The 27,565-nt window shown below is 36.6% G+C and overlaps 1 protein-coding gene across 1 annotated transcript in view; it reads right to left on the reverse strand.

The window, feature by feature from the left end:
• sli (slit guidance ligand) overlaps positions 1–27,565 on the reverse strand; it is a 1,279,943-nt gene that overhangs the window by 13,757 nt on the left and 1,238,621 nt on the right. The window contains exons 27-31 of the mRNA XM_067140837.2: positions 25,392–25,561; positions 21,023–21,230; positions 15,605–15,839; positions 15,278–15,501; positions 3,176–3,457 (exon numbers count right to left, since the gene is read on the reverse strand). Of these exons, the coding sequence (XP_066996938.1) occupies positions 3,176–3,457; positions 15,278–15,501; positions 15,605–15,839; positions 21,023–21,230; positions 25,392–25,561 (1,119 nt within the window). The remainder of the gene's footprint in view (positions 1–3,175; positions 3,458–15,277; positions 15,502–15,604; positions 15,840–21,022; positions 21,231–25,391; positions 25,562–27,565) is intronic.

The raw sequence follows: 27,565 nt of genomic DNA on the forward strand, positions 1-27,565 counted from the left end.
GATTTAACTCTTTGAGCGCCAAGGGATGATTTATCATTCCTCCATGAACTTGCCGAAAGTGCCAGTTCTAAAAATCAGTATGACACACTAACTGGTGGTATTTTTTGTAACACAGACTCTCGACTCTTGATTGTTAATATCAATATTACCATGGAAATCTTCGTTATATTTCTAACCTCGGCAATTGGCAGTGTTTACAAAATCGTTGTCAGAATCACTCTCACTGACTGTAACCTCCCTCATGCAGACTCCTTTAGAAACCGTGGTAGCTCTTCCTTTTCTGTCAGATGGCAGCACATATCAGTATAGTCTTATCAAGGAAGATGTGTAGTCTCCAAATTTATCACTAGGAGCCACAAAAAATTATTTGTTTTTGTGTGCCAAACATTTAAAAAATGTGAAGGCTGTGTCCGCACATCATGTGCACATGTCAACAGTGATGGCAGACTTAAAGGACGACGTATTTACAAATAATGATGGTCTAGCTGACTACATATATAGTTTAGGGAATGATGATAATTATTCCGAGTCAGAAAATGAACTGGACTTCACAGTAGTGTTGAAATTACTTCTAGTGAGGTTACAGTCAGTGAGAGTGATTCTGACAACGATTTTGTAAACACTGCCAATTGCCGAGGTTCGAAATAATTAGGAATATAACGAAGATTTCCATGCTAATATTGGTATTAACGATCAAGAGTCAAGAGTCTGTGTTACAAAAAATACCACCAGTTAGTGTGTCATACTGATTTGTAGAACTAGGCCTAGATATTTGCCTTAAAATGTGGATTTTCATCAACTGTATTTTAAATTTTTAAATTTTTGATTTATTTTAATTTTAACTACAAATGATTTTAGGTATAAACTCCCATTAATTCAAAGGGACATTCCTTCTATATAACAGAAAAAATTTCACTGAGAATGGGTGTAAATTGAGACAGTGATGAATTCTTTTTCTAGAGATTTGCAAATTGGACAAAATGTGGGTGGCACTCTTGGCTAGTACCTAACAAATACGCGCGGCACTGAGAGGGTTAACATAATATGATGTATTCAACACAAAAACAAGAAATGAGCACGATTTAGACAGTAAAGAACCTGGCAGAACATCACTTTTGATTTGAAGGTAGGTCAAAGATGAATATTATATAGAATGGTAGTTCCAGTATAGGTAGCGGCATTTACATAACTCGGATTAAATCATTTAGATTTCAGAAATACAGATTTGAAACTTGAACTGGTTTTTCCAAACCAATCTTTGTATAATTATGTAAGAAGGAAGCTATCAGAAAACACTTGCAAACCAACAAAACAGAACAATAATAGAATAAGATGAAACATAAAAAGGGACTCAGAAACACCCATCAGAGAAAACAACATACTCATGTTAAGAGAAGTTTTAAATAGAATTAACCCAATTTGTGGGAAAGGGCCTAACTTGGAAACATTGCATTCTACGAAGTTTTTACAAGAATTTCCATAGCTAATTTCACAAAACATTCTTTTTTCCACAGATACATTTAGCTCAAAGAAGAATGGAAGATCTACAGTCTTCATCTCAGCACAACCATATTTCACTGTAAGAAAGCATAAACTGCATTAAATTTCAAGAGTTCTAAGATATTGACAGGAGAAATTTTTCATTTTCCCCAAAGATTCACGAAATTATATTAACTAAAATCGCCATTCAAACTAAAAGGAAGTAGGAATCTGTTGACTCTCATAATGAAAGTAAGACTGAGTTTCAAAAACTTGAGGAATTTTAGTCAGCAGAATATGAAAGATTCAATTTCGTGTTTACAGTATCTCCTGGTGCATACACAAACTCCCATTGGTGTGACAAAGTCGAGCATTAATAGATGTTTAGACCAGCGTGTTTGTACTCTCTCTCTCTCCCCCCAATAGTCTAAGTACGCCTCAATGTGGAGGACGACTGAGTCCGATTATATACGCAAATTGGAGAGAAGAGGAGCAAAGTGGAGGTTACAACACACACACTACCACAGAACAAATATACAATAGATCAAACATACTGAAACATATGAGATGTAGAGAAGAATTTAACGGTGAAGACATGAGAAAAATGTTGACACATGACACAGAGTAGTAGTTCTGATGGCAAAGAATGAAGTAGGTTATGGTCGCCAGTGTTGAAAGTGAAGTGATGCGGAGAAATACGATGACCATTGTCGGGTAGAAGGCAAGTCCATTACAACAACATCATTGATAATAAGAGATTGGCCTGGAGAGAAATAAACATTACAAACCATAGTTATGACAGAAGGATACATGTACCGCTACTGCCTCCAGCGGGGTTCTTAGTGGAAACTCTTCGCTGTAGGCATCAGAATGAATAAAAATACTAATGCCACCAGAAGCCCAGTTAGCATGATCCTGTTCTGTCGAGTATAATCCAAAGTTTCTCAAGACTGTATGATGACCTGGTCTGAGACTAATTTCTTCAATACAGACTATACTTGCCGTGAACTGACTGATTAGCTAGTGCAGTTCAGTAAGATGCCTGTCATAACCATTAAAATTCCACTGTATCAGTGCCAAAGTGTGGGTTTTACTACAATGTTGGGTTCTAAGCGACTAGATGCTTCTTACCCTACATTAACATCTCCATCCAAAGATGGAGAGAGATGCTCAACATGCATCACCTTGTCATCAGACACCCAAATACCTTCATAACCATGTGATCAGTAACCTTTCTTTACAACCATATTAATGTGATCACCCCAAAGAAGACCATTCCTTACATTAACACCTGGGTACTTACAGTGATCCCCATGGACTAATATCACCCCCATCAACATAGTCATTAAAAATGAGAGCACTTGGTGAAACTGACAACCTGACTTTTCGTCCTGTTTACCATCATACCATTGCCTGCTGTCCATCTCACTACATAGTCTAGGTCTTTTTGTAGTTGCTCACAATCCTGTAATGCTTCACTACTCTACACAGTATAATATCATCCTCAAATAGCCTTATCTGTGATTCCAGTTCTTTACCCATATCATTTATATATACATACGAAAATATAAAGTTTCAATCATTACAGGATCATATAACACTTTACCTACTCTAATTCTCTGAGTTCTATTTTCTAGCTGAGAGAACATGAAACTATTTCCATTCATAGAGTACTCATACAGACAATGACTCTTACCTTGTTCACAATATCGGCCACCCCAACCGGGGCGACAACGACACACATATTCTCCCGGTCTCTTTGGTATACATTTACTACCTCGACGACATTGGTTATTCAAACAAGCATCAATTTCTATATCATCATCGTCCTCATCGTCATCCTCAATTATTCCTCTATCCTCTTCCATTTGTTCCTCCTCATCTTGTAGAAGAGAACAACCAGGTGTAACTTTCTGCTGACGAGCTGCATTTACAAAATCCACTGGTTTGTGGTTTATCCAAAGTTCTTTCATACAACCTGTGATAAGAAAACATTTTGCATTTTAGAGAATGCCTTTCCTTTACTATATCAAAGCCTATCAGTTGCTCATCTTCCTTAAATGAAATACAGTAATACAAAATCATCAATATTTATGATATGAAATTATATGAAAATCATTATTCAAAATACAAATATAAAATTGAAATACCCAAAAGAAATAACACCGGAATTTGGTGAGAAGGATTGTAGAATGACATTATGATCACCTTACTCTCTAATGAAAGCTTGAACTTGAGGATTTATATGATGTGATTACATACTTCCTTTGCTCATGATATATTTTAAGATAAGGCTCATAACCAGAACCTAGGCATGAAAAGGAGTGCTCATCCATTTCTAGATATGCTCTATGAAAGTGAGGTCAGGTAACTGCTCTGTTATATGAAGATCCATAGCAGGTGCATGTAGGTGCATGTAATCCAGTAAAATAAATTTAACACATCAATATGTTTTTAAAGGCTGGCTAGATTGTGTTTACAGTACATAAAGGGACAACTAGTAATCTTTATAAGCATGCAAAGATGAATATGAATGAATGCCATGCTGACTTAGAATCATTTATGAGATGAATGATACACACACAAGAACCAAAGTATACATGTAGTAAGTGTGTGTGTGTGTATACTGTTCCTACTGATGAACACCCAAGGTCAAGCGTCATTGTAAACAATAACAAGTCATGTAATATCATCCTTTTTGCTCTCTGCTTAGCAGAGGAGCAACTTAGTGTAACGAGTGTGTGTGACCCAATGCACTATTTGAAAATAATGTGATATCTGACAGGAATTTTCAAATGTAAAATGAAATGTTTGTGTCCATTACAGGGTTTAAATGAACACTTTACTTTTTTGCAATACATTCAGTACCACAGTATTCATTACAGAACTGTGCACTGAAAGATTCAGCTAAAGAAATGAAAACCGGGCTGAGTGGCTCAGACGGTTAAGGCGCTGGCCTTCTAACCCCAACTTGGCAGGTTCGATCCTGGCTCAGTCCGGTGGTATTTGAAGGTGCTCAAATACGACAGCCTCGTGTCGGTAGATTTACTGGCACGTAAAAGAACTCATGCGGGACTAAATTCCGGCACCTCGGCATCTCCGAAGACCGTAAAAGTAGTTAGTGGGACGTAAAGCAAATAACATTATTATTATTATTATTAAGAAATGAAATGAATGTAACTTAATAATACCATAATGAGAATCCACAAAGTGACAAACTTGAACTAATCATTCATGGGAAACGTTAAACATTAATAAAACAGGAGTTCTGAATGTCCATCATTAGCAGTAATACGTGCTCAGCACCTTCAGAGAAAATTTTATTGGAGCCAGTTCAGTACCTTCTGCTTTTGATTGATGTCATGAGCATCTGCAAACACACATTCCCATCGCTCTTGCAGGGTTTCCACTTCTCTCAGAAACACCTTAGATTTTATGTGCCCCTAAAGGGAGAAATCAATGGGATTTAGATTGGGGCTTCATACTGGCTAATTTGGCCTGAACACCTAGCATGTACCACGGCAGCTTCACTAGCACTCTGGGCAGACTTCGTCATAAATTTAAAATCAATCCAAATATTTCCTAGCTATGAACTGTGCCATGGCTGGGCTAGATCTGTGTCTGCCAGACCTACAAATTAGTTCTGCTGATGATGTCAACATATGCCACAGCCCCTCCCTCACCTCTCAATGCCTTGGCCCATCAACAAGGTGCTCGTACCAGGTTTGCACTCCCTTCACAGCACTGCCAGATATTCTGCGGCAATTGTCATTACATTTTAGCACTTATTTATGGTTCAACACTTGGAGGTACACAAGAAAGACCTGATAAGAATTTGTTTAGATACATAATGCCTATACATTTGTACAGACATCCACCTTGCATTCCAAGCCATAAACATGGTACTGAACCGTACCATATCACGGTCCAATGTAATTGATACAACATTGTGGACTACTGTATTTTGAATTAAGCACCAAGGAACAAATGTAGGGACAATGGGTGGTCGTGAACATAAATATGTCGAACCCATAGCAAGCAGGGTGCGGCTTTTTCCCTCAGATGAACCAAGGCAGGATGCCATAATTTTACTTGTGTAGACTCCATCATCGACGTAAGCACGCTGGCGGCTGACAAAGAGAGCGAGGGATTTGAAATCAGAGAACCACTGAGCAATGTTGTGGTGTCACATAACATAAAATATCCACATCTAGAAACATTTGAATTCGATCCTGCATATAAGTCACAGAGCCATACCGCACTGAACCATGATGAAGACAATTTCCATTGACATTTATGGAGACGATTGAGCCTTTATAACCCAGTAACTGTGCCTGTTTTGTGTAATGATGGTGTATTTGAAATATCCGTTACGGGGTAGCTGGCTTGCACACAAAGGGAGCTTCTTGTTAGATGGAGAATCACTATAGGGCACATTGGTCTCCTCAGATTATAAAAGTGAAAGCGTGAGTGCAACCGTTCTCCAATGTGTCATAGATATTCGTACTGTGCGTATCGTCCGCAATTTTCAGATAGAAAATGGTTTTCATCAGCAGTGATACAAGAGAGCCTTATATTTTTATTTTAGCTCATCTGAGCAGTGTTAACTGTACAAAATACTGTAAATTATGCAGAGTTGTACTGTAATACAAATTTGAGTGCAGTAATTGGAGGTACTGCTGAGAAGGACTGAAACGTAACAGTGAGATACCCACAAATAGGTTGCACTTGGTTGACCGTTCTAATGTCATTATAGCGGATATCGTAAAATATATCCTAACCTAGGTTGCAAAGGTGTATTTCGGATACAAGCCAAGCAGTGAAGAGTTCTGATATTAACATGTATTACGAGTTTCCAAGCAGCTATTGACAGCATGAGATAGAAGACAGCGCAACATCAATCCAAGAGGAGTCAACCCGATGACTTCTACAGTAGACTAGCCGACAGCACCGCTGTCATGTACTAGGCGCAAATATGTAGCGGCTAGCAGGGCTTCGCAGGTGGCTTGTTGAGTGAAAGATAAGTTTGATTAATTCATGTTGCTGTTTGAGTCATCAGTCCATAGACTGGTTTGATGCAGCCCTCCACGCCAGCCTATACTGTGCTAACTTTTTCATTTCTACAGAACTACTCCATCCTACACCTGCTCTAATCTGCTTGTCATATTCATACCTTGGCCTACCCTTACCATTCCTCCAAAAACCAACTGAACAAGTCCTGGGTGTCTTAAGATGCGTCCTATCATTCTATCTTTTCTTCTAGTCAAATTTAGCCAAATTGATCTCCTTTCACCATTTCGATTCAGTATCTCTTCATTCGTTATTCAATCTATCCATCTCACCTTCAGCATTCTTCTGTAACACCACATTTTGAAAGCATCTATTCTCTTTCTTTCTGAGACAGTTATCATCCATGTTTCATTTCCATACACTGCCACATTCCAGATAAAAATCTTCGCAACCATCTTTCTAATTCTGATATCAATGTTTGAAGTGAGCACATTTATTTTCTTAAGAAAACTCTTCCTTGCTTGTGATAGTCTGCATTTTATGTCCTACTTACTTCTGCCATCGTTAGTTATTTTACTACAAAAGTAGCAATATTCATCTACTTCCTTTAGGACTTCATTTCCTAATCTAATATTACCTACTTACCTGCCTCCATTCGACTGCACTCCATTACTTTTGTTTTGGACTCATTTATTTTCATCTTGTACTCCTTACTCAAGACTCCATCCATACCATTCAGCAAATTCTCAAGATCTTTTGCAGTCTCAGACTGATTCATATTGGCATGAAATGTAGTGATTAGATTCAGATTAGGGCCATTGTAAAAATGTAGATATTAGCTGTAAATTTAAGCCAGACAGGCATTTGGTTTTGCTCATTATATCCAATAAATACGTTTGGGACTGGAGTAAACTTTTCTTCGCTTTCATTTGATTAAGAGGTAGGTTAGAATGAACATGAGGGTTTCATTTAGGATTTCTTTCACCAGGTGTGTTTCAGAGTATTTCAAAAGTGTCTTTTGGACATTCAAATTTGTTTATTGTTAAGATCACAGTAAACTGGAGGGCACTGCGCCTCACGAGATTGAAGGGAAATCCAGAGAAAATAGCAGATCAGATTGATAGTCGGGATGTGCATGATGTTGCTAGTGCATGAATTTCAGCTGTTGTACGTGTGAAGAAGGATGTTTTTTGTCAACGTTGAAAGTAGTGGAGGTCCTTGAAAGAAAGACAGACGAATGCTGACCATGTGGGAGACGCGACCCAGGCATATCTGAATAAGAGGCCATAATGCGCCATGCTGACTGTGTGTAAGCCTAGAACTGATGATAATATTGTGGGTGACACTGTAAGTTATTCATGATTTCAGAGAGTGTGTACCCCAGACTATGTATTGTAACGAGTGATATATTTGACGGCCTAGGAGCTGATAATTCTTTCCGCTCAGCAAGCTTATTTTCCAGGTATAGAGCAATGTTAGTTGTGTCTACACTGGGGACGAGGCTATAGAAAGTGAGTTGTACACATAATCCCATTAGCCGAGGGTAATGAACGGAAAACAGGGCACCTAGCATGAACTAGGGTTGCTATTTGTCTCCTCTACGAACAGCTGATCTCATGTTTAGAAACATGAAAACCAGACCAATGCTTGCATGTTGGAACGCATCTTACTGACTACTAGACAACTCCTGGGATCATTTGTCGCTAGCTTCCCACCCCAATCATGTGCAAGTATTTATGTCTTTCTTTCAGGTAGAGTGTTTTATTTTCCTGTGATACGTTTGTTAGTGTTTATGTTAAATTGGTGTGTTTGTTTAAGGGTAGATTAGCCCGCTGATGCTTTTTTTTGGGGGGAGGAGTGGGGGAAGCGAGGTCCTGTCCTCAATTCAATTGGGGATGGGTTCGGTTCCCTTCACTCGAGCCAGTATAATTTTGGAAAGGTATTTTTTTGGATCAGTCCAAAACAAGTATATTATCATATGTGTACATCCAGTTAACTTGGAAATTAGAGTAATTAGGCCCTTATAATTCAAATCAATTGTTATTTTTCACATGTCTATAGGCGGTATCAAAACGAAGCCTGCAGGCTAATGTTTTAGTCAAATTTATCGGGATCTCCACCACGATGACGTAAATTCATTATGTCCCATGTTATTTAGAACTGTTTTCTCACGGGTATGTGAGCCGATGTATTTTAATGACCGATGGAGTCAAGTTCCGTAAATTCAGTTTGAGCCTTGAAAGGGATATGTACGTGCTTTGATTTTGATTTGATCTTTATGTTTTTAGTTAATAAACCCACTCTTTTTTCCCTCTACTTGTCGAGTTCTCATTCATTTTCCTGTCCAATTAATTTAAGTTATATTTTAGTTAGACATATTTTTTGACCCAATTTTTCGGATGCATCACACATCATCTACACTGAGCTAGACCAAGCAGGGACAGGGGAAGGTACAATACATTACTGTCAACAAACGATAAACTAATTCATATAACAATGTAATGGTACATGCTACAGAGGCATAATGTTCTATCTCAATCCTCTCGCTTAGATATATTAACAGTCATGTTTCCGTGCCTCAGTTGCCTTCCACTCTGTACATAGTCACATTTAAAGTTTTCTGGGCAAGAACAAGGTTACCTGGAATAATAATAATAATAATAATAATAATAATAATAATAATAATAATAATAATAATAATAATAATAATAATAATAATAATAATAATAATAATGTTAATGTTGTTTGAGTCATCAGTCCATAGACTGGTTTAATGCAGCCCTCCTCCATGCTAGCCTATCTTGTGCTAACTTTTACATTTCTACAGAACTACTGCATCCAACATCTGCTCTAATCTGCTTGTCACATTCGTAACTTGGTCTACCCCTACTATTCTTACCGCCTACACATCCTTCAAAAACCAACTGAACAAGTTCTGGGTGTCTTAAGATGTGTCCTACCATTCTATCTCTTCTTCTCATCAAATTTAGCCAAATTGATCTCCTTTCACCAAATCGATTCAGTATCTCCACATTCGTAATTCGATCTATCCATCTCACCATAAGCATTCTTCTGTAACTGAACATTTCAAAAGCTCCTATTCTCTTTCTTTCTGAGCTAGTTATCATCCATGTTTCACTTCCATACAATGCCACGCTCCAGATGAAAGTCTTCAAAAACATCTTTCTTTTTTTTTCTATTTGCTTTACATCGCATCGACACAGATAGGTCTTATGGCAACGATGGGATAGGAAAGGCTCAGGAAGTGGAAGGAAGCAGCTGTGGCCTTAACTAAGGTACAACCATAGCATTTGCCTGGTGTAAAAATGGGAAACCACAGAAAACCATCTTCAGGGCTGCCGACAGTGGGGCTCGAACCCACTATCTCCCAAATACTGGATACTGGCCGCACTTAAGCGTCTGCAGCTATCGAGCTTGGTAAACATCTTTCTATTTCCTATATGAATGTTTGAAGTGAGAAAATTTATTTTATTAAGAAAGTTCTTCTTTGCTTGTGCTAGTCTGCATTTTTATGTTCTCCTTACTTCTGTCATCGTTAGTTATTTTACCACGCAAGTAACAATATTTATCTACTTCTGCTAAGTCTTCATTTCCTAATCTAATATTACCTGCATCACCTGCCTTCTTTCGACTGCATACCATTACTTTTGTTTTGGACTTATTTATTTTCATCTTGTACTCCTTACCCAAGACTCCATCCATACCATTCAGTAATTTCTCAAGATCTTCTGCAGTCTCCGATAAAATAACAAGATCATTGACAAATCTCAAGGTTTCGATTTCCTCTCCTTGGATTTTGATTCCCTTTCCAAATTCCTCTTTGATTTCCTTTAAGGCCTGTTCTATGTAAACACTGAAAAGGAGGGGGGACAAACTGCAGCCATGCTGCACTCCTTTCTGGATTACTGCTTCTTTTTCAAAGCTCTCTATTCTTATCACTGCAGACTGATTTTTATACAGATTGTACAACATTTTCTTCGTTCTCGGTATCTGATCCCAATCAGCGTCAGAATCTCAAATAGCTTGGTCCAATCAACACTATCAAATGGCTTTTCTAGATCTACGAACGCTATGTACATGGGCTTGTCCTGCTTAATTCGATCCTCTAAGATCAGACGTAAAGTCAGGATTGCTTCACGAGTTCCTACAGCTCTTCCAAACCCAAACTGATACGCTCCCAACTCAGTTTCAATTTGTCTTTCCATTCTTCTGTAAATAATACATGTCAAAATTTTTCAGGCATGAGATACTAAACTAATGATGCGGTATTTTTCACACTTGTCAGCACCGGCTGTAACGTCAAAAATTGGATGACACTTCTCCTGTCTCATAAATCTTACACAGTAGATGGAATAAACTTCCCAGTTTACAAAGGAAAAATTAACTGTATCCTCCTAATTCAATACAAAACATGATTCCATCATTAGATGGAGCAATAAAATTCAAAGATGTTTTGACTCACTTGAGCCATCATCAGTGAAATAAGGGGGGTGAAAGTAATCTACATAATACAAGCTAAAAATGTGGTAAAAACATTATGAAGGAACAAATGAAAAACAAAGAGACATGACGGAAATAAAAACAATAACAATATACTATATTTACATCACTAGAGGGTGCAATAAATAACTTGCCGAGACAAATTCACTGAAAAAAGGGGTTAATATAAAACATTCTTGAATCCAAAACGAAAGGAACAAGGTGAAGAAAGAAATGGATAAGGAAAAGCAAAAAATGTATCAGAGGGATAAGAATAAGATAGAAAGGTTAAGTGTGGAATACTAAGGATTGAAACTACAAGTAAAGAGGAGTATCAAGAAAGAAAAGGAGAAATATTGGGGAGAGTTTACCAACAAAACTGAGCAAGAGTTGAGGAAATCAGAAACTAGAAAATGGAAATAATAGATGGAGAAAAAGAAGAGAACCTGATAACATGGCTGGAACTTGAAAGGGCAGTGAAAGCAATGAATAAAGGTAAAGCAAGTGGAAAAGACAAATTCAATGCTGATACAATTAAGGCAGCACAAAGCATTGGACTACAATGGCTATACCGAGCCCTCCATGCCATATGGAAGGATGAAAGTATACCTGAAGATTGGCAACAAGAAAGCATAGTACCATTGTTTAAAAAAGATGCTGATGATGCTTGTTGTTTTAAGGGGCCTAACATCGAAGGTTATCGGCCCCTGTTCAAAAAAAAGGAAATAGGAAGAAATGTGAAAATTATAGAGGTATAACCCTATTATCACATGGGCTAAAAGTAATGGAGAAAGTCATAGACTAAAGACTGAGGGATATAACAGAAACACAGTGAGAGGAAGAACAATATCGCTTTAGACCGAATAGATCAACAATAGACTTGAAATTTACAGTCCGAACGATAACGGAAAAACATCTGGTAAGGAACAAGGAAATCATCTTCATATTTTTGGATTTGGTAAAAGCTCATGATACACTTAGGAGAAAACATGTATGGGAATGCCCACTAAAAAGGAATGTACCAAACTATTAATTAACAAGATGAAAATGTTATCATGAGAGTAAAATAAGTGTACAAGTAGGGAGTGGTGACTGAAACATTTTATACAAAAAAAAGTCTCAAGCAAGGAGGTGCACTGTCCCCATTATTGTTTATTATATTGATGGATGAAATCATAAAACGTGTAAAACAGAGTATTAATAATGATGAAGTGAATGCTTTGGCATATGCAGATGATGTGATTTGGGGAAAGGGAGAAAAGGAAGTACAAAGAAAACTGGATGTTTGGAATGAAAGAAAAATGAAAAAAAACAAAAAACAAAAAAAAAAAAAAACAACTGTAGTCATGCACTGTAGAAAAGAGAAAAAGTGAAGCCAAGAGAACATAGACAGAGAACGGTTAGAAAAAGTAGAACAGTTTATGTATCTGGGTAGCATTAATAATGGAAATAATGAAATCAACCCTGAAATTAATAACAGACTAAGTAAAGGTACAACATTTTATCATCAAGTCAGAGAGCTTTCATGGGATGATTAAGTACCCAACAGAACTAAATTAACATTATATAAACAGTATTTCATACCAATTGTTACATACAGACTAGAAACGCTGGTAACTTATAACAGAAAAGATTAGTAAGATCCAAGCAGTAGAAATTAAATTTTTAAGACATCGGTTAAAAAGACAAGAAGAGATAGAATTCAAAATATTTAAATCAGAGAAGAGCTAAATATAGAACTGTTAGTACAGTAGATACAGAAAGCAAGACTGAGATGGTTTGTACATGAAAAAAGAACGGGAAAGGAATGGGTAGCAAGAAGGGAATTGGAAAGAGACGGGAAAGAGACCAGTTGGAAGACCAAGAAGAAGGTGGATGGATCAGATCTGGAAGGACATCAGAGACGCTGGATGGATGTGCCGGAAGTAATTAAGCAGGAAAATTGGAAGGACAGAAATGAGTGGAGGAGGCTTCTTAACCACACCCGGGCGACTTGAGTGGGACATTGATGATCATGATGACTTTAACGCCCCCTTATTTCACTGACGATGGCTCGAACGAGTCGAAACATGTTTGAATTTTATTGATCCATCTAATGATGGAATTATGATTTGTATTGAATTAGGAGGATACATTTAATTTTTCCTTTGTAAAGTGAAAACCGTCAATACAGAATGATTCTAATATCTTGTAATAACCTTGTCATGCTGGTTCCTCCTAAGGCAGTCAGTAATTCAGAGGGAACATTATCAATTCCAGGTGCCTTGTTCCTATTTAGATCTCTCACAGCTCTGTCAAACCCTGACCTCAAAATTGGGTGTCCCAATTCATAAGCATCAACAGCCTCTTCTTGTTCCATCAACAGCCTCTTCTTGTTCCAGAACCAAATCGTCTACTTCTTTAACTTGATACAACTGTTGGATATGTTCCTGCCATCTTCCTGCTTTGTCTTTCCCTAGGAGTGGTTTTCCATGTGAGCTCTTAATATTCATACACGTAGATTTCCTTTCTCCAAAGGTTTCCTTGATTTTCCTGTATGCATCTACCTTTCCTAGGACCATAAGACCTTCAACATCCTTGCACTTCTTCTTCAGCCATTCTTCCTTAGCTAATTTGCACTTTCTGCCCTCTTCATTTCTTGCATTGTTGTATTTTCATTGTTCATCAATCAGGTCTAGTATCTCCTGAGTTATCCACTGATTCTTAGTTGATCTTTTCTTCCTTCCTAACATTTCTTCAGCAGCCTTCTGACTTCATTTTACATGACTTTCCATTCTTCCTCTATTGTGTTTCCTTCAGCCTTTTTTGCTTAGTCCTTGTGCAACAAGTTCTTTGAAACAATCCCTCACACTCTTTTCTTTCAATTTGTCTAGATCCAATCTCCTTGCATTACTTACTTTCTTCAATTTCTTCAACTTGAGATGGCATTTCATGACAAACAAGTTGTGGTCAGAGTCCACGTCTGCTCCTGGGTAAGTTTTGCAATCCAGCACCGGATTTCTGAATCTCTGCTTAATCATAATGAAGTCTTAGAATAGTTTTGAAATGATCCCATCATAAAGAACTCTACTGATATTTACTCAATTATTGCAACCACTATTGTGTTGTTGTTATTATTATTATTATTATTATTATTATTATTATTATTATTATTATTATTATTATTATGCCCCTGCGAACCATGCAAACTTGCCGCGGTGCGTGAAAGAAAGAAAGCAAGAAAGCAGAGTTCAACAAATAAAATGGAATAAAATTTGGAGCGTATAGATAATGACAGAGACTAAGTCATAATGAAAAAGTAAGACGCGAACTGGAAAAAATAATCAATGCATAAAGGGAACACAATAAGTAATAAAGTAAATGGAAATATAAGTATGGCCATAAAAGTGATCCATGTACATGAGTAAGAAGCTAAATATTATGTACATTACACTATAATAATAATAATAATAATAATAATAATAATAATAATAATAATAATAATAATAATAATAATCACAATCACACAACCTGTCATACGTCATCATACACACGAAACTATCACACGAAACGATCAGCGGTATTCAACAGGTAATCTCTACATGCATTCTTAAATTTCGATATTGAATTTGAGTTCCTGACAGCAGCTGGGAGTGAATTCCAAAGTCGTGACCCAGCCATAACAAAGGATCTGTTATATATTGAAGAGTGGTTGACGGGAATAGCGAAGGAAGTGCCAGATCTAGTGTTACAATTATGGAATGAGGATAATAAATGGAATTTTGAAGAGATGTATTTGGGTAGATTTTCCTTCTGAGTTCGGTATATCAATGTACATACGTGGAATTTCCATCGCCTCTCGGGTTTCAGCCAGGAAAGAAATGTGTAGCTAGGGGTTATGTGAGCATCGTAATTCAAGTTAAAAACAAATCGAAGACCAGAGTTCAATGCTCGTTGAAGTTTCATAGTTTGTTTACGAGTTGCATCAATGAGGACAATGTTGCAGTAGTCAAGTATTGGTAGTATCAAAGTTTGGAGTAGTTTTATCTTTACGTCTTGTGGCAAAATGTCCTTTTGTCGTTTCAGAGGGTGTAGCATTGCTTATATCTTTCTACATGTATTTCGTATGTGTGCAGACCAGTCAAGAGTTTCAGTCAGTGTCATACCTAAGTTCTTCACTTCCTTACTGAACGGGGTTACGGTGGAGGCATTCTGATTGACTTGATATTGACACCACATGGCCTTCTCTCATTTATTAGACAGTTTTACAAGTGTCATCAGTAATGACTAAATAAGAATGATGTCTTACCATTGAAGCTGGTCACATTCCGTAAGTGCCATTGTGTGAATGCAATCTGACCAGGTTCTGGAGGTATTCCGCCAATATAAAGAGGTGAAGTGAGTCGTAGGAACTCATGTTCACCCTCATTTATAATGCTGCGTGCTAAACCACGGTCTACACGCAGAGTGAAATTCTTCTTTATAGCTAGAAGTTCAGCCATGTGATATTTGCCATCAGATACCATCTCAAAACTGCAATTAAAATATAAACATGCAATTGAAAATAGGTATCATAGAACTAATTTTTGTAATATATTAATATAAATGCAGCATTTTTAATATAATTGAACTGTACCTGTACATGGTTGAGACAGGATAGTTACCAACATCATAGCTAACTCTGATACGACCATTGAAAAGTTCCACAGCCAAATGTTCTGATTGCCCATCATACAGAAGAACGCCATTCTCTTGTTCGGTAGCAAATATGATTGTGACATTTGCTTCAGGCTTTGTTCGAAGTGGCTCTAGCTCCACGAAGGAATTGTTGTGCACAAAACTAAGACTAGTTAAATACTCACAGCGTTTTCCTAGAAACACAGAAAATTATAAACATTAACTTCCATTGTATGCAGTACATCAAACATTAGGAAATTATGAGCAAGAGCTTAATCTATAGTTTGTAAGGCTAAGACTGAAGTGGGTTTGGTCCATAGCAGCCAAGCAATCACATGCACCAACTTTCAAATGTGATGATGGTATTTCCACACGTTCATTATGAAAAGTAGTACCAATGACCTCAGCTGATGAAGTGCAATAAAATAGGACCACATATGGATCAATGTTAAATGTATATCAGTACATCACAACAGAGGCAGATCTAGGCTTTTGAACTGTAAGCAGGGATCACAGTTCCAACATAAATTAATTTAGGGAAGTAATGTTAGAATGCACCAATATATCATCGTTGCACCTCAAAATACCATTATGTGACAATGTTGAGGGGAGGAATACTGATTTGCAGCACATGTAGCACTTAGAATGAAAATTCGTAGATATAGTTCATGCAATACTGAACCGCAGATGACAGAACCTTACTGGTCAGAGTTCTAAGACGAAATATAACCACATAGCAGTTTTTCTAGGCACAACAATGATATACAGGGTTATTCAGATAAGTTGTCCACTTCAAGTAACTTGTGAACAATTGAAGGTATTGACATTCTGTTTTCACCTTCAGTAATGTAACCAAGGGGCTCATAATTGAACTTACATTACTTTTTCATGGCATCAATATCTTTTAAGATAATGGTACTAACTTTGGTTTTATAAATGGAAATACACTGTTTTCTATGCACAGTCTTAAACCAACAAATAGTACAAATTCATCATTGTGATTATTTTGAAAATCGGACAAGTATTTCTTGAGAAAATGTAGTTTATTAAAACGTGCTTCATTTGCCAGCTGGGAACTGCCCTGCTCGATTCACGCTATGTATGAATCATGAGCTGTTGACATACAGAGTTGCTTCACATTCCTCTGGCAGATATGTATTCACTCTACTGTACTCATAAATACAATATGATAAAATGTATGATTTAACACCATTAATATGTCTGTAGTAACAGGTAAATGAAAAACAGATAAGCGATGGGTTCTAAGAGACAACATTTATTATCCTGACATTGTATGAAACCACATAGGACCCAACAAGCTAGCTGCGCAGTGTAGGCCACCCAGCTATTAGCTTGCGTTCAGGAGATGGAAGGTTTGAACCCCACCATCATCAGCCCTGAAGATTGTTCTCCATGGTTAGCCATTTTTACACTATTTTTACTTTAATTAAGGCGCTGACTGCTCCCTCCCCAGTCCCAGCACTTTTCTAACCCATCGTCACCAAAAACCCACCTGAGTTAGTACTAATGCTAGGAAGAAGAAACCCATACATTACTGACATCAGGAAGGTTATCTGCCCGTAAAACTGGGCCAAATCAACATTTGTGACATGGATTGCAACACATCCTTACCAAGTCGTGGGAAAAGAGTCTGAAAAGGAAGGAGAAACATTAATAAATAGAATTAAAGAAAGGCATAGTTTGAATGTTTTAAAGTAATGGAAGAAGTATTATGTGAAGAAGTACAAATAGTAAAACTGGACAATCACCCCTTCTTAACACTAATCAGAAGGTAAAAAACGAAGTGGTTTGATTCAAGGATAGGAAAACAACAGACAGGGAATATGCCACTTGGATGGACGGACTTTTTGAAGAATGAACAACAGAAAGAGAATGGCTACGAAGACCATGAAAATGAAAGACTCCCTCGGCTTCGCAAATTTAACACCATCGGGATCAGCAAGGAACAAGGGTTAACAGGAAGTTGGATAGAAAAGTAAACCCGTTGCATACCTTCTGTTCATTTACCTATTACCTAAAGCAATATTAAAGGTGTTAAATCATACAAATTCATCGTATTGTATTTATGAACACAGTAGAATGAATACCTATCTGTCAGAAGAAGGTGAAGCAATTTTGTATATCAACAGCTAGTTCATATATAGCACAAATCGAACAGGACAATCCCCCAGCTGGCAAATGAAGCACTTTTGAATACATTACATTTTGTCAAGAAGTATTTCTATGATTTTCAAAATAATTACAGTGCTGAATTTTTAATGTTTGTAGGTTTAAGTTTATGTTTATAAAACAATGGAGTTCCATAAAATAAAATAAAAAGTGAGTACAATTATCTCGGTCACATGACGAAGTCTTTAACTTTAAATTACTGACACCATGAAAAAGTACTGTAAGTCCAATTATGAGCCGCTTGGTACCATTACTGAAAGTGAAAAGAGAATGTCGACATCTTGAACGGTTCCCAAGTTATTTGAGGTAGGCAACTTAGCTGAATAACCCTGTATATTCCAACGTTATTTTAATTCTGTATCAAACAGATTAGACATTTATTAAATACAAAATAAAATTATAACCTTGTCCGTACACTTCAAATTTTTGCCTCATACTTCATTTTATTTAATTTTTATTTTGCATTAGGTATAAACATGTTGAGCCGGCCCCATCATGTAGGGGTACCGTGCCTGCCTGTCGCCCAGAGGCCCCAGGTTCGATTCCCGGCCAGGTCAGGGATTTTTCTCTTGATTTGAGGGCTGGTTCGAGGTCCACTCAGCCTACGTGATTACAATTGAGGAGCTATCTGACGGTGAGATGGCGGCCCCGGTCTCAAAAGCCCAGAATAACGGCCGAGAGGACGTGTCGTGCTGACAACATGGCCCCTCGTAATCTGCAGGCCTTCGGGCTGAGCAGCGGTCGCTGGGCAGGTCAAAGCCCTTTCAGAGGCGTTAAGTGCCGTGGGGTTTGGTTTGGTCTGATTTGGTATAAACATATTGAAAGCAGGTTCAATGCTTGCTTGTGTGTCTGTCTTTTTTTGTTTGTTTGCTTGTTTTGACATCACGGCTTGACGGAATTTATTGAAATTAGCTATTTAAGTTCAGGGATAGCCTAGGTGTGCACTAGGCTACTGGTACACATTATTTGATTTTTACACAGTGGCATAGCAATATTAAGGGGACCAACATAGGAAATGTTAAATTTCTCCCTTACAATAGCTGTTAATGAAAAAAACATTTTAAAAAAAGAACTGCTGTGCAAAATATAATCCCTGATTGTTTATGTTTCATGCATTTTGACTGTATGAGGAATAATATCTGAGTTATTCATGGTTACTCCATTTTTTACAAACTTCCAAACTCTAAGGAATTATTAGTGCTATCAAACTACAACAAACAGAAACTACAATTTCCAATCCTTTATATCTCATACAGTTTTACCACATGGTCTATGATATCAGAGATATTCAAGAATTTAGATTTCTAGTGAAAAGATCATCATAACCAAACATTGCTTATGTGAAAATATTGTTTAATCGTAATGATTATAAGTTAAATGAAAATGGTGGTCTTTGTTGTTGTACAAATCTGCATGATCATCAGCTGATATTATTATTATTATTATTATTATTATTATTATTATTATTATTATTATTATTATTATTATTATTATTATTATTATTATTATTATTAAACATTGCAATTGCATGATATCCTGGTGTCAATGCTTACTTTCAGCAGTATGACAATGAATTAAAATTAAAACAAATTACATGACAAGAACAGCAGCAACAACAACAACAACAAAAGTACAACAAACAATTCCATGAAAACCAAATATGACAAGAAATTACATTGAAACAAGAAATTGTACAACAAAAAAAGAAGAATAAGAAGGAAGTATGTAAAAGCAAGAAAGAAAAAAAGGCTTGGCAGTTAAAAATGATGTACAAGTAGTGTGATATAATTACAAGAAATTGCAAAGAAATGAATATGAAATCTGAGGAAAATAACTTAAATTATTCTCTTACATATAGTGAAACATAATTACAATGTAGACATTTAAAATTCACACAAAATTTTCAAAATATTCCATTATAATTAGAGTATCACAATAATAGGCCATTAAAATGCAATCACACATAAAACCAAACGTGACTTAAATATTTCCAATGCCTTAACACTACAGCTTACAGTAGATTGAGCAGTACAATGACTAAGGTACTACTAGCTTAATACTGTAAGCACAACACTATCATATACAAATTCACACATAACTTCAGTATATCCAGTGCCTCAACAGTGCAACTTACAATAGACTGAGTGGTACAGTGACTTACTACTAACTTAACATTGTAACACCATCATATAAAAATTCACACATACTGTAACTTAAATATTTCCAATGCCTTAAAACTGCGACTTATGGTAGATTGAGTGGAACAATGACTTACTAACTGGCTTAACATTTTACATACAATCACATACAAATTGACAGGAACTTAAATAAATCCAATGCCTCAACACTATGATTTACAGAAGATATTTATTTACATTAAATAGGACAACATTACATACAAATTTAAACAAAATTTACTGGGTAAGCATCTTGATGCATTCCAGTTATCAATCCCCAATTTACAAATGAACATCTACTATAACCATATTGATCAGGAAGTTCCTAAAAGTTGTCAACAGCAATATTAAACTGACTGACTATTATTGTTAGCTGAAATGTGTTCTCACTCTTCTGATACCATTCACATCCGCTAGATAGCATCTCTGCCATGGTAACAAAAAGTCCATTATTGGAGACAGGTACACAACAGTTAGTTTATAAAAAACGTTTGTTGCTGTCAAACTGACAGACTATTCTTGGCAGAAATTTGGTCACACTAATAATGTAACAAATGGAATGTAATTTATTTTTGTAGTTGGAATTTGGTGAGCTGGGGTGTCATATTCTATCTCTCTATCTCCATCCATATCTGACTTAATAGTCAATTGAGGTCCTTGCCTTAAGGTATTATTGAAATGTAGATTAATAACACAACACTAAAATTAATGTAGAGTATGGCCAATATTTCAGATCTCCACATAAATACTGTAATTCCTGTTGATGTGCCAGAAAGGTACTGAAGGTGAAACACATTGGTTGATTTGAATTGTTGATCAAGAGTTATTTTAACATAAATCACAATTACCTACCACCAGAATAACTTGCTTAACATGGACCATTAATGATAATTTTATTGTTCTACATAATTCTGGGAAAAGATAATACATGCATTCATCAATGTAAGTCCACTGATAAAATGAGGAATAACTTACATTAATCATAAGAAGATAATATTAAAATTGCATACCTGAGTAACCTGGTGCACATTTGCATATGTAATCATTTGATCCCATTGGCTGAAAGCAGATGCCATTTTTGCAGTCATGATGCTGACAAGGAGATGTCTGTGGGTAGAGCATTGCTACCATAGGAGCAATTTCACAGAATTTTCCAGTAAAATCTCCAGGGCACTTGCAAAGGTAGTCATTTATGCCATCAATACAGCTACCTCCATTCTGAAATAAATATATGAGAGAAATATTTCAAATCACCTTAATAGTTTCTTGCCTCAGCAATATGCTGAACTATTTTATAACAGGTTTATAGGCGTGGTGTAAGGTCCAAGAGGCTTACCCATGAACTTCAAATAGTTGCTAAGTTATACGTCCTTGTTTACTCTGAACGATTACATGATTTTTAAACCACGTAGAGGATCCGGGTGCAGATGAAAATATTTGCCATATGTCCTCAATTTTCCTTGTACTTTTAAACTTCTATTTATACATTTTGTAGCAATTTGTAAAGTGGGGCACTTTTAAGTGTAATGTTTGGACTTGGTTCTGCAATAGTAGTATTTCATAGATGGGGCTTAACTTGAAAACAGTCTTTTCTGACTCTATCCAATTCAAATGGATAACATTGCCAAACAACAGTTTAATATGGTCAGAGGTTGAAATTTCAGTTAATAACATCAATTTAAATGTTAAATTTAATTTAAAAAGAGATTATAGACTTCTTGTTTGATGAAGTGTCTTCAATAAATAAGATTATAAATATAAAATCTAACCGACTTGATGAACTGAAACTCCTGGATTAATCCCAGGAATGAGTCAGAATTTTCAGCTTCCTCAAACACTGATGTTAAACACTCCAGATCTCCTCAAAATCAATTAATATACATTGTGCTTACCTAAAACATGTATCAAAAGAATCTTTTCACTGATGAAGAGTTGGAGAACATAAAGAGGTAGCATAATAATGGAAAGGGTGAAATCTTTGCTAAAAATTAAATTTAACTGTGACTACAGCACACGTGACCTTTGAACTAATAAAAGATGTTTAGAAGAATTCATACAAATGGTTGCATCCTCAGAAAAATAGAGAAGTGATATTTGACGGAAGCCTATAATGGGACCAACTTCATCTAGTGCCTTGAAATTCACATTGCTAAGGTAAGATTGTGTTTTACTAAAATTCCAAAGCTGTCTTCCATTTTGCTTTTAGTTATGTGGTAGCCCTAGCTATGTAGTAAACAGGTGGCCTTATATTTACGAAAGCACACTTAGACATAATGTGGGCTTGGTTGTCTTCAGAGAATACATAGTTTAATGAGGTACATGCAGGAATAATGTACGGTTATCTAGAATAAGAAAACTAACAAGGAGGATAAAAATACAGTATAATAGCTGAAACTGGTCAAGACATGATGGTCAATGGAGTAAATATTTATTGAAGGATTTCCTTATATATGACATTCCTTGTACTTTATTTTTTACTATTTTCTTTACGTCACACCAACACAGGTAGGTCTTACGGCAATGATGGAATAGGAAATGGCTAGAAGTGGGTATGAAATGATTGTGGCCTCAAGTAAGGTACAAACCAGCATTTGCCTGGTATGAGAATGGGAAACCATGCAAAACCATCTTCAGGGCTGTTGACAGTGGTGTTCGAACCCTCTATCTCCCAAATACAAGCTGATAGCTACACAGCCACTTGCTCAGGGCATTCCTTGTACAATTAACTTTTGGCACTATTGCAGCTTTAAATTATCGCTCTCTTGACATTGCAACATTTAAACTGACCATGGCTGAAAATTGGCTGAGGTAAATAGAGACCTTCCTGTCCCTAGAGGTTTATTGATCGTGATTCAAAATGCCAACCGAACTGGAATTTGATGGCTCTTGAAAGAAAATGGAAGTGTTTTATTGGATGTTGTTAAGTCAATTAGAGGGATTAGCTTTATCTACACTTATTACTTCTAAATCTAAACAGTTTTTGTACATACTTCTTAGAATTAGGCCCTATTCTGGTTCTGTTTAGGAGCTGTTGGAAAACGTTGTGATTTCTGAGGAACATAATCATGACACCAATTTTTAGAGCAAGAATATTTGGAAGCAAACCATTAATTCCAAAGAATTTGAAGAATTATTCAAGAATTATTTAGGAAATTGAAGTAACTAGCTTTCATCTTTCATCTTTCCAGGTCATTACTGAAACCTTCCCACAACTTCTGCATGGATTCAACTATTATTTGTTTTGTTCTGTTTCTTTCATCCATCTACATTTCCCTGTCTGCATCAGTCCTTGTTTGGAGACCTTTCTGATACACCTTCTTTTTATGCTTACAAGTTGCTCTCACATCATCATTCCAAAAATGTTTGCCTTTACCACATCTTTCATACAGTTTCTCCTAAGCATTCCCGTACTGTTTCTATTACAGCATCCCTGTATGCCACCCATTCTCTTTCTACATCCTGAAACTGCTTTACTGTCTATTATTTGGGACTTACCACTAATTATATCCATGTACTTCTGTCTAATCTCCTCGTCCTGGAGATTTTCTACCCTTATTTGCCTGCAGACAGATTTTGCTTTCTCTATCCTAGATTTGGAGATACTTAGTTCACTACAGATCATAACATTTAAAAAATGGAATACCTGCACATTCCTAACAGATTTCCTGAATTCAATGTCGGTTATGATATAGTCTAAGGGCCTGGTGCAACTACCCTCCCATGTGTAGCTGTGAATAGCCGTATGTTTGAAGAACTGCTTATCACATACTAGCACAGAAATCCAGTAAACTCTAGCCATTCTTATTAGCTTCTACATCCTCCCCAAATTTACCAGTCACCTTTTTGTATCCTTCAGTTTGAAACTCTTGCATTGAAATTGCCCATTAGCACTATCCAATCCTGGCTGTTAACCCTGACTACAATGTCACTCAGTGCTTCATACAACTTGTCAACTTCATTCTTATCTGCACCCTCACATGGTAAGTAGACAGAAACAATTCTCATCCTAATTCCTCCTAACAGCTAAATCTGCCCACATCATTCCCTCATTTACGTCCCTAACAGAAACTATGTTGCGTGTAATAGCATTCCTGATGAACAGTCATACCCACATTGTACCCTTCCCTTTTTAACACCTGTTAAGATTATATTACAATCACCTATCTCTTCCTCATTATATCCCCTTACACAAATATAATTAGCTCCTAACACATCCAGACACATCCTCTTTGCTGACTCAGCCAGTTCTACTTTCTTTCTTCCATAACCCCTATTAATAGTGATAGCTCCCCATGAAAGTCCATTTCATTTACCAAGTAGTTTCCAAGGAGCCCTCACCCATCAAATGGAAGCGGGGCTCCATTACTCCCATAGGTCTGAGGCTTGCTTAAAATGTTCTGAGCTTGGTAAATTCTATGAAGCAAGATGATATCCTACTTATACACAGTCCCAGAGTGGATCTTACCTCTAACAGGTTAGGGACCAGTGGCTGTCTTAGCACAGGAAGGGCCCTGACTCAGAATATGTCCGAGATGCCCACTGCCATTCCGTAACAACTGGTATCCCAGCTCTCAGGACCACATACTAGGCCACTCCATTGTTGCCCATGGTTCACGAACTAGGATGTGACTACAGTCACCCACACCACAAACCACTCAAATTTTGACATAATTAGATTATTTTTATATTGATTGTGTATTGATAATATTTATTATTGATTACTGTAAATATGTAGTCTCAATTCTACTTCAAGACAACAAATTCAAGTTTTTCTTAATAAACTTCCTAGAACTTAGAAGAAAATAACACATTTAAACAAATTATATCTGTTTTACATCACACTGACATAGACAGGTCTTATGGTGACAGTGTGATAGGAAAGGGAAGGGACTGGGAAGGAACTGAAAATGAGAAATCACAGATAACCATCTTCAGGGCTGTTAAGAGTAGGGTTCAAATCACTAGCTCCTGAATGCAAGATGACAGCTATGTGACCCACATCAAGTAACCAACTTGCTCAATAAAATAATAAATAGAGCAATCCAAACTGAGAGTCGAAAGCAGTATGCTGTATATAACTACAGTAAGTTATTAATGATATATGTAAGGGTTGAGAATTATGTCTGATGCTTATTTATCTTCAGATTTATTGGAATTATTTACTTTGCCAATGACAGTATAGACCAACTGTTCATTAAGACTTCTCATGGGAAGAGAGACATGAAGTTGTTATGCATCACACTCACAAATGCAATAAACAAAAATTTCATACAATCACATCCCATGAAGAGAAGCTGTTCCCAGCTTTGAGAAATACACAAATATAAGTGCCTCTGACTGGAAGTACATTCGGGAAATGAATATAATGAAGTTCCTCACCTGACACATATTGTTTGCACAGTCATCAATGTTTATAGTGCAGTTCTCTCCAGAATATCCTAAAGCACATTCACATGTATAATGTGTAACATGGTTCAAACACCTTGCTCCATTGCGGCATGGATTGTACTCCTTTGTACAGAATGGTATTTTGATTTCACAGTATTCACCTGGAAAATAAATATTTTTAGCGCAAGAAATAAAGTTTAAAATATTTTACTCAATAACTAGTTTTCAGACAGAAACTTTATTACAACCAACACACCCCTTCATGCCTATGTTACTTGGATATTGCCCTTTTATTATAGCATTCTAGATTCAGATTTTGTGACTACATGACAGTTGAATGTAGCAAGCATAAGTTTTATATGTAAATGTAACAAAAAACTTTTCAGTCTGTCAAATTCACTGAAATTCTTCTTCTTCTTTTATGACCGCATAGGATCACTTTAGTCAGTCCATCGTTCAGGTCTCTTTGAAGGGATTCACTGCAATTACAATATAAATTATAACACTATGAGCATACCTGTAAAAACACACACAAATATATGAAGAATGACATGTTTCGTTTTACAAGAACATCCTCAGATTCTATCAAATCACTTAAAACATGCTTATATATGTAGAGTATTGTTTATGTTGCATAAATTTGTCAATGATAGAGAGTTTAGTGATAATATGAACCAAACCAAACACCATGACACTACAGCCCTTTAAGGGCCTTCACCTACCAAGCAACCGCTGCTCAGCCCAAAGGCCTGCAGATTTTGAGGTGTCATGTGGTCAGCACAAGGAATCCTCTCAGCAGTTATTCTTGGCTTTCTAGATCAGGGCCGCTATCTCACCGTCAGATGGCCCCCCAATTCTAATCACATAGGCTGAGTGGACCTTGAACCAGCCCTCAGGTCCAGGTAAAAATCCCTGACCTGGCCAGGAATCTAATCCGGGACCTCCAGGTAAGAGGCAGGCATGCTAGATAATATGAACCAGTAATGATAAAAAAATAAATTTAAAAGTAATTAATATAATGAAAAACTTCTGTAGCCTACTTATCTAGACTGCTGATGCTAAGTCCATTGTCACCAATCACTATCTCAGGACTGTGGACACGGAGAGGCAAATGGAAAGTTTTGGGTAAAGCACACTGCTCGCAAAGAGGGGAGGGGCCCTGTGGAGCGTTGTAGATCCCTCCTATTGGATGTTAAAATCAGTATAGTGTAACATGGAGAGGGGAGGGAGAAAGTAGGGCAGAGCAAGTGGAGCGCTGTGGAACCTTCTATCAACACTGGAGTAGTGAGAGAGAATATTTTTATTTTTATGTAATATGGATGAATGCAAGTTAATGATTTTAGGTGAATAAAGTAAAATCATTAACTTGCATTCATCCATCTATATATATAAAGTAGCTTGTCCTGACTGACTGACTGACTGACTGACTGATTCATCATCGCCGAGCCAAAACTACTGGACATAACGAAATGAAATTTTGGGGATACATTTATATTAAGATGTAGGTGCTCGCTAAGAGAGGAATTTTGGATATTCCGTCGCTAAGGGGGTGAAAAGGGGGGTGAAATTTTAAAATGAGTGTGTCTATATCTCAAAACTTTAAAAGTTTACAGATGTGAAAATTGGTATTTAGAATCTTCCTTAAAAATAAGGAAACACGTATTTTTTTGTTTTCAGAAAATCCCAATAGGAGGGGTGAAAAAGGGTGAAAAAGGGGTTGAATGCCTTTAATCAGGATACCGGTACTTATATTTCAGAAACTGAAGATATTACAGACCTCAAAATTGGTACTTTTGATCTCTTTCAAAAATAAAGAAACACATATTTTTTTGTTTTTGGAAAATCCAATTAATGCGAGGATGAAAAGGGGGGTGAATTTTTTAAATGAGTGCATCTATATCTCAAAAGTTTTAAAGTTTAGAGATGTAAAAATTAGTATTTAGAATCTGCATTAATAATAAAGGAACATGTATTTTTTTGTTTTCGGAAAATCCCAATAAGAGGGGAGAAAAGGGGTGAAAAAGGGGTAGAATGCCTTTAAAGAGAATACTTATATCTTAGAAACTGAAGATATTACAGACCTGAAAATTGGTGTTTGGGATCTCCTTTAAAAATAAACAAACACGTAATTTTTTGTTTTTGGAAAATACAATTAATGGGGGGGT

The sequence above is a fragment of the Anabrus simplex genome, chromosome 2 (genome assembly GCF_040414725.1).
Source record: "Anabrus simplex isolate iqAnaSimp1 chromosome 2, ASM4041472v1, whole genome shotgun sequence".
Classification (NCBI taxonomy): Eukaryota; Metazoa; Arthropoda; class Insecta; order Orthoptera; family Tettigoniidae; genus Anabrus; species Anabrus simplex.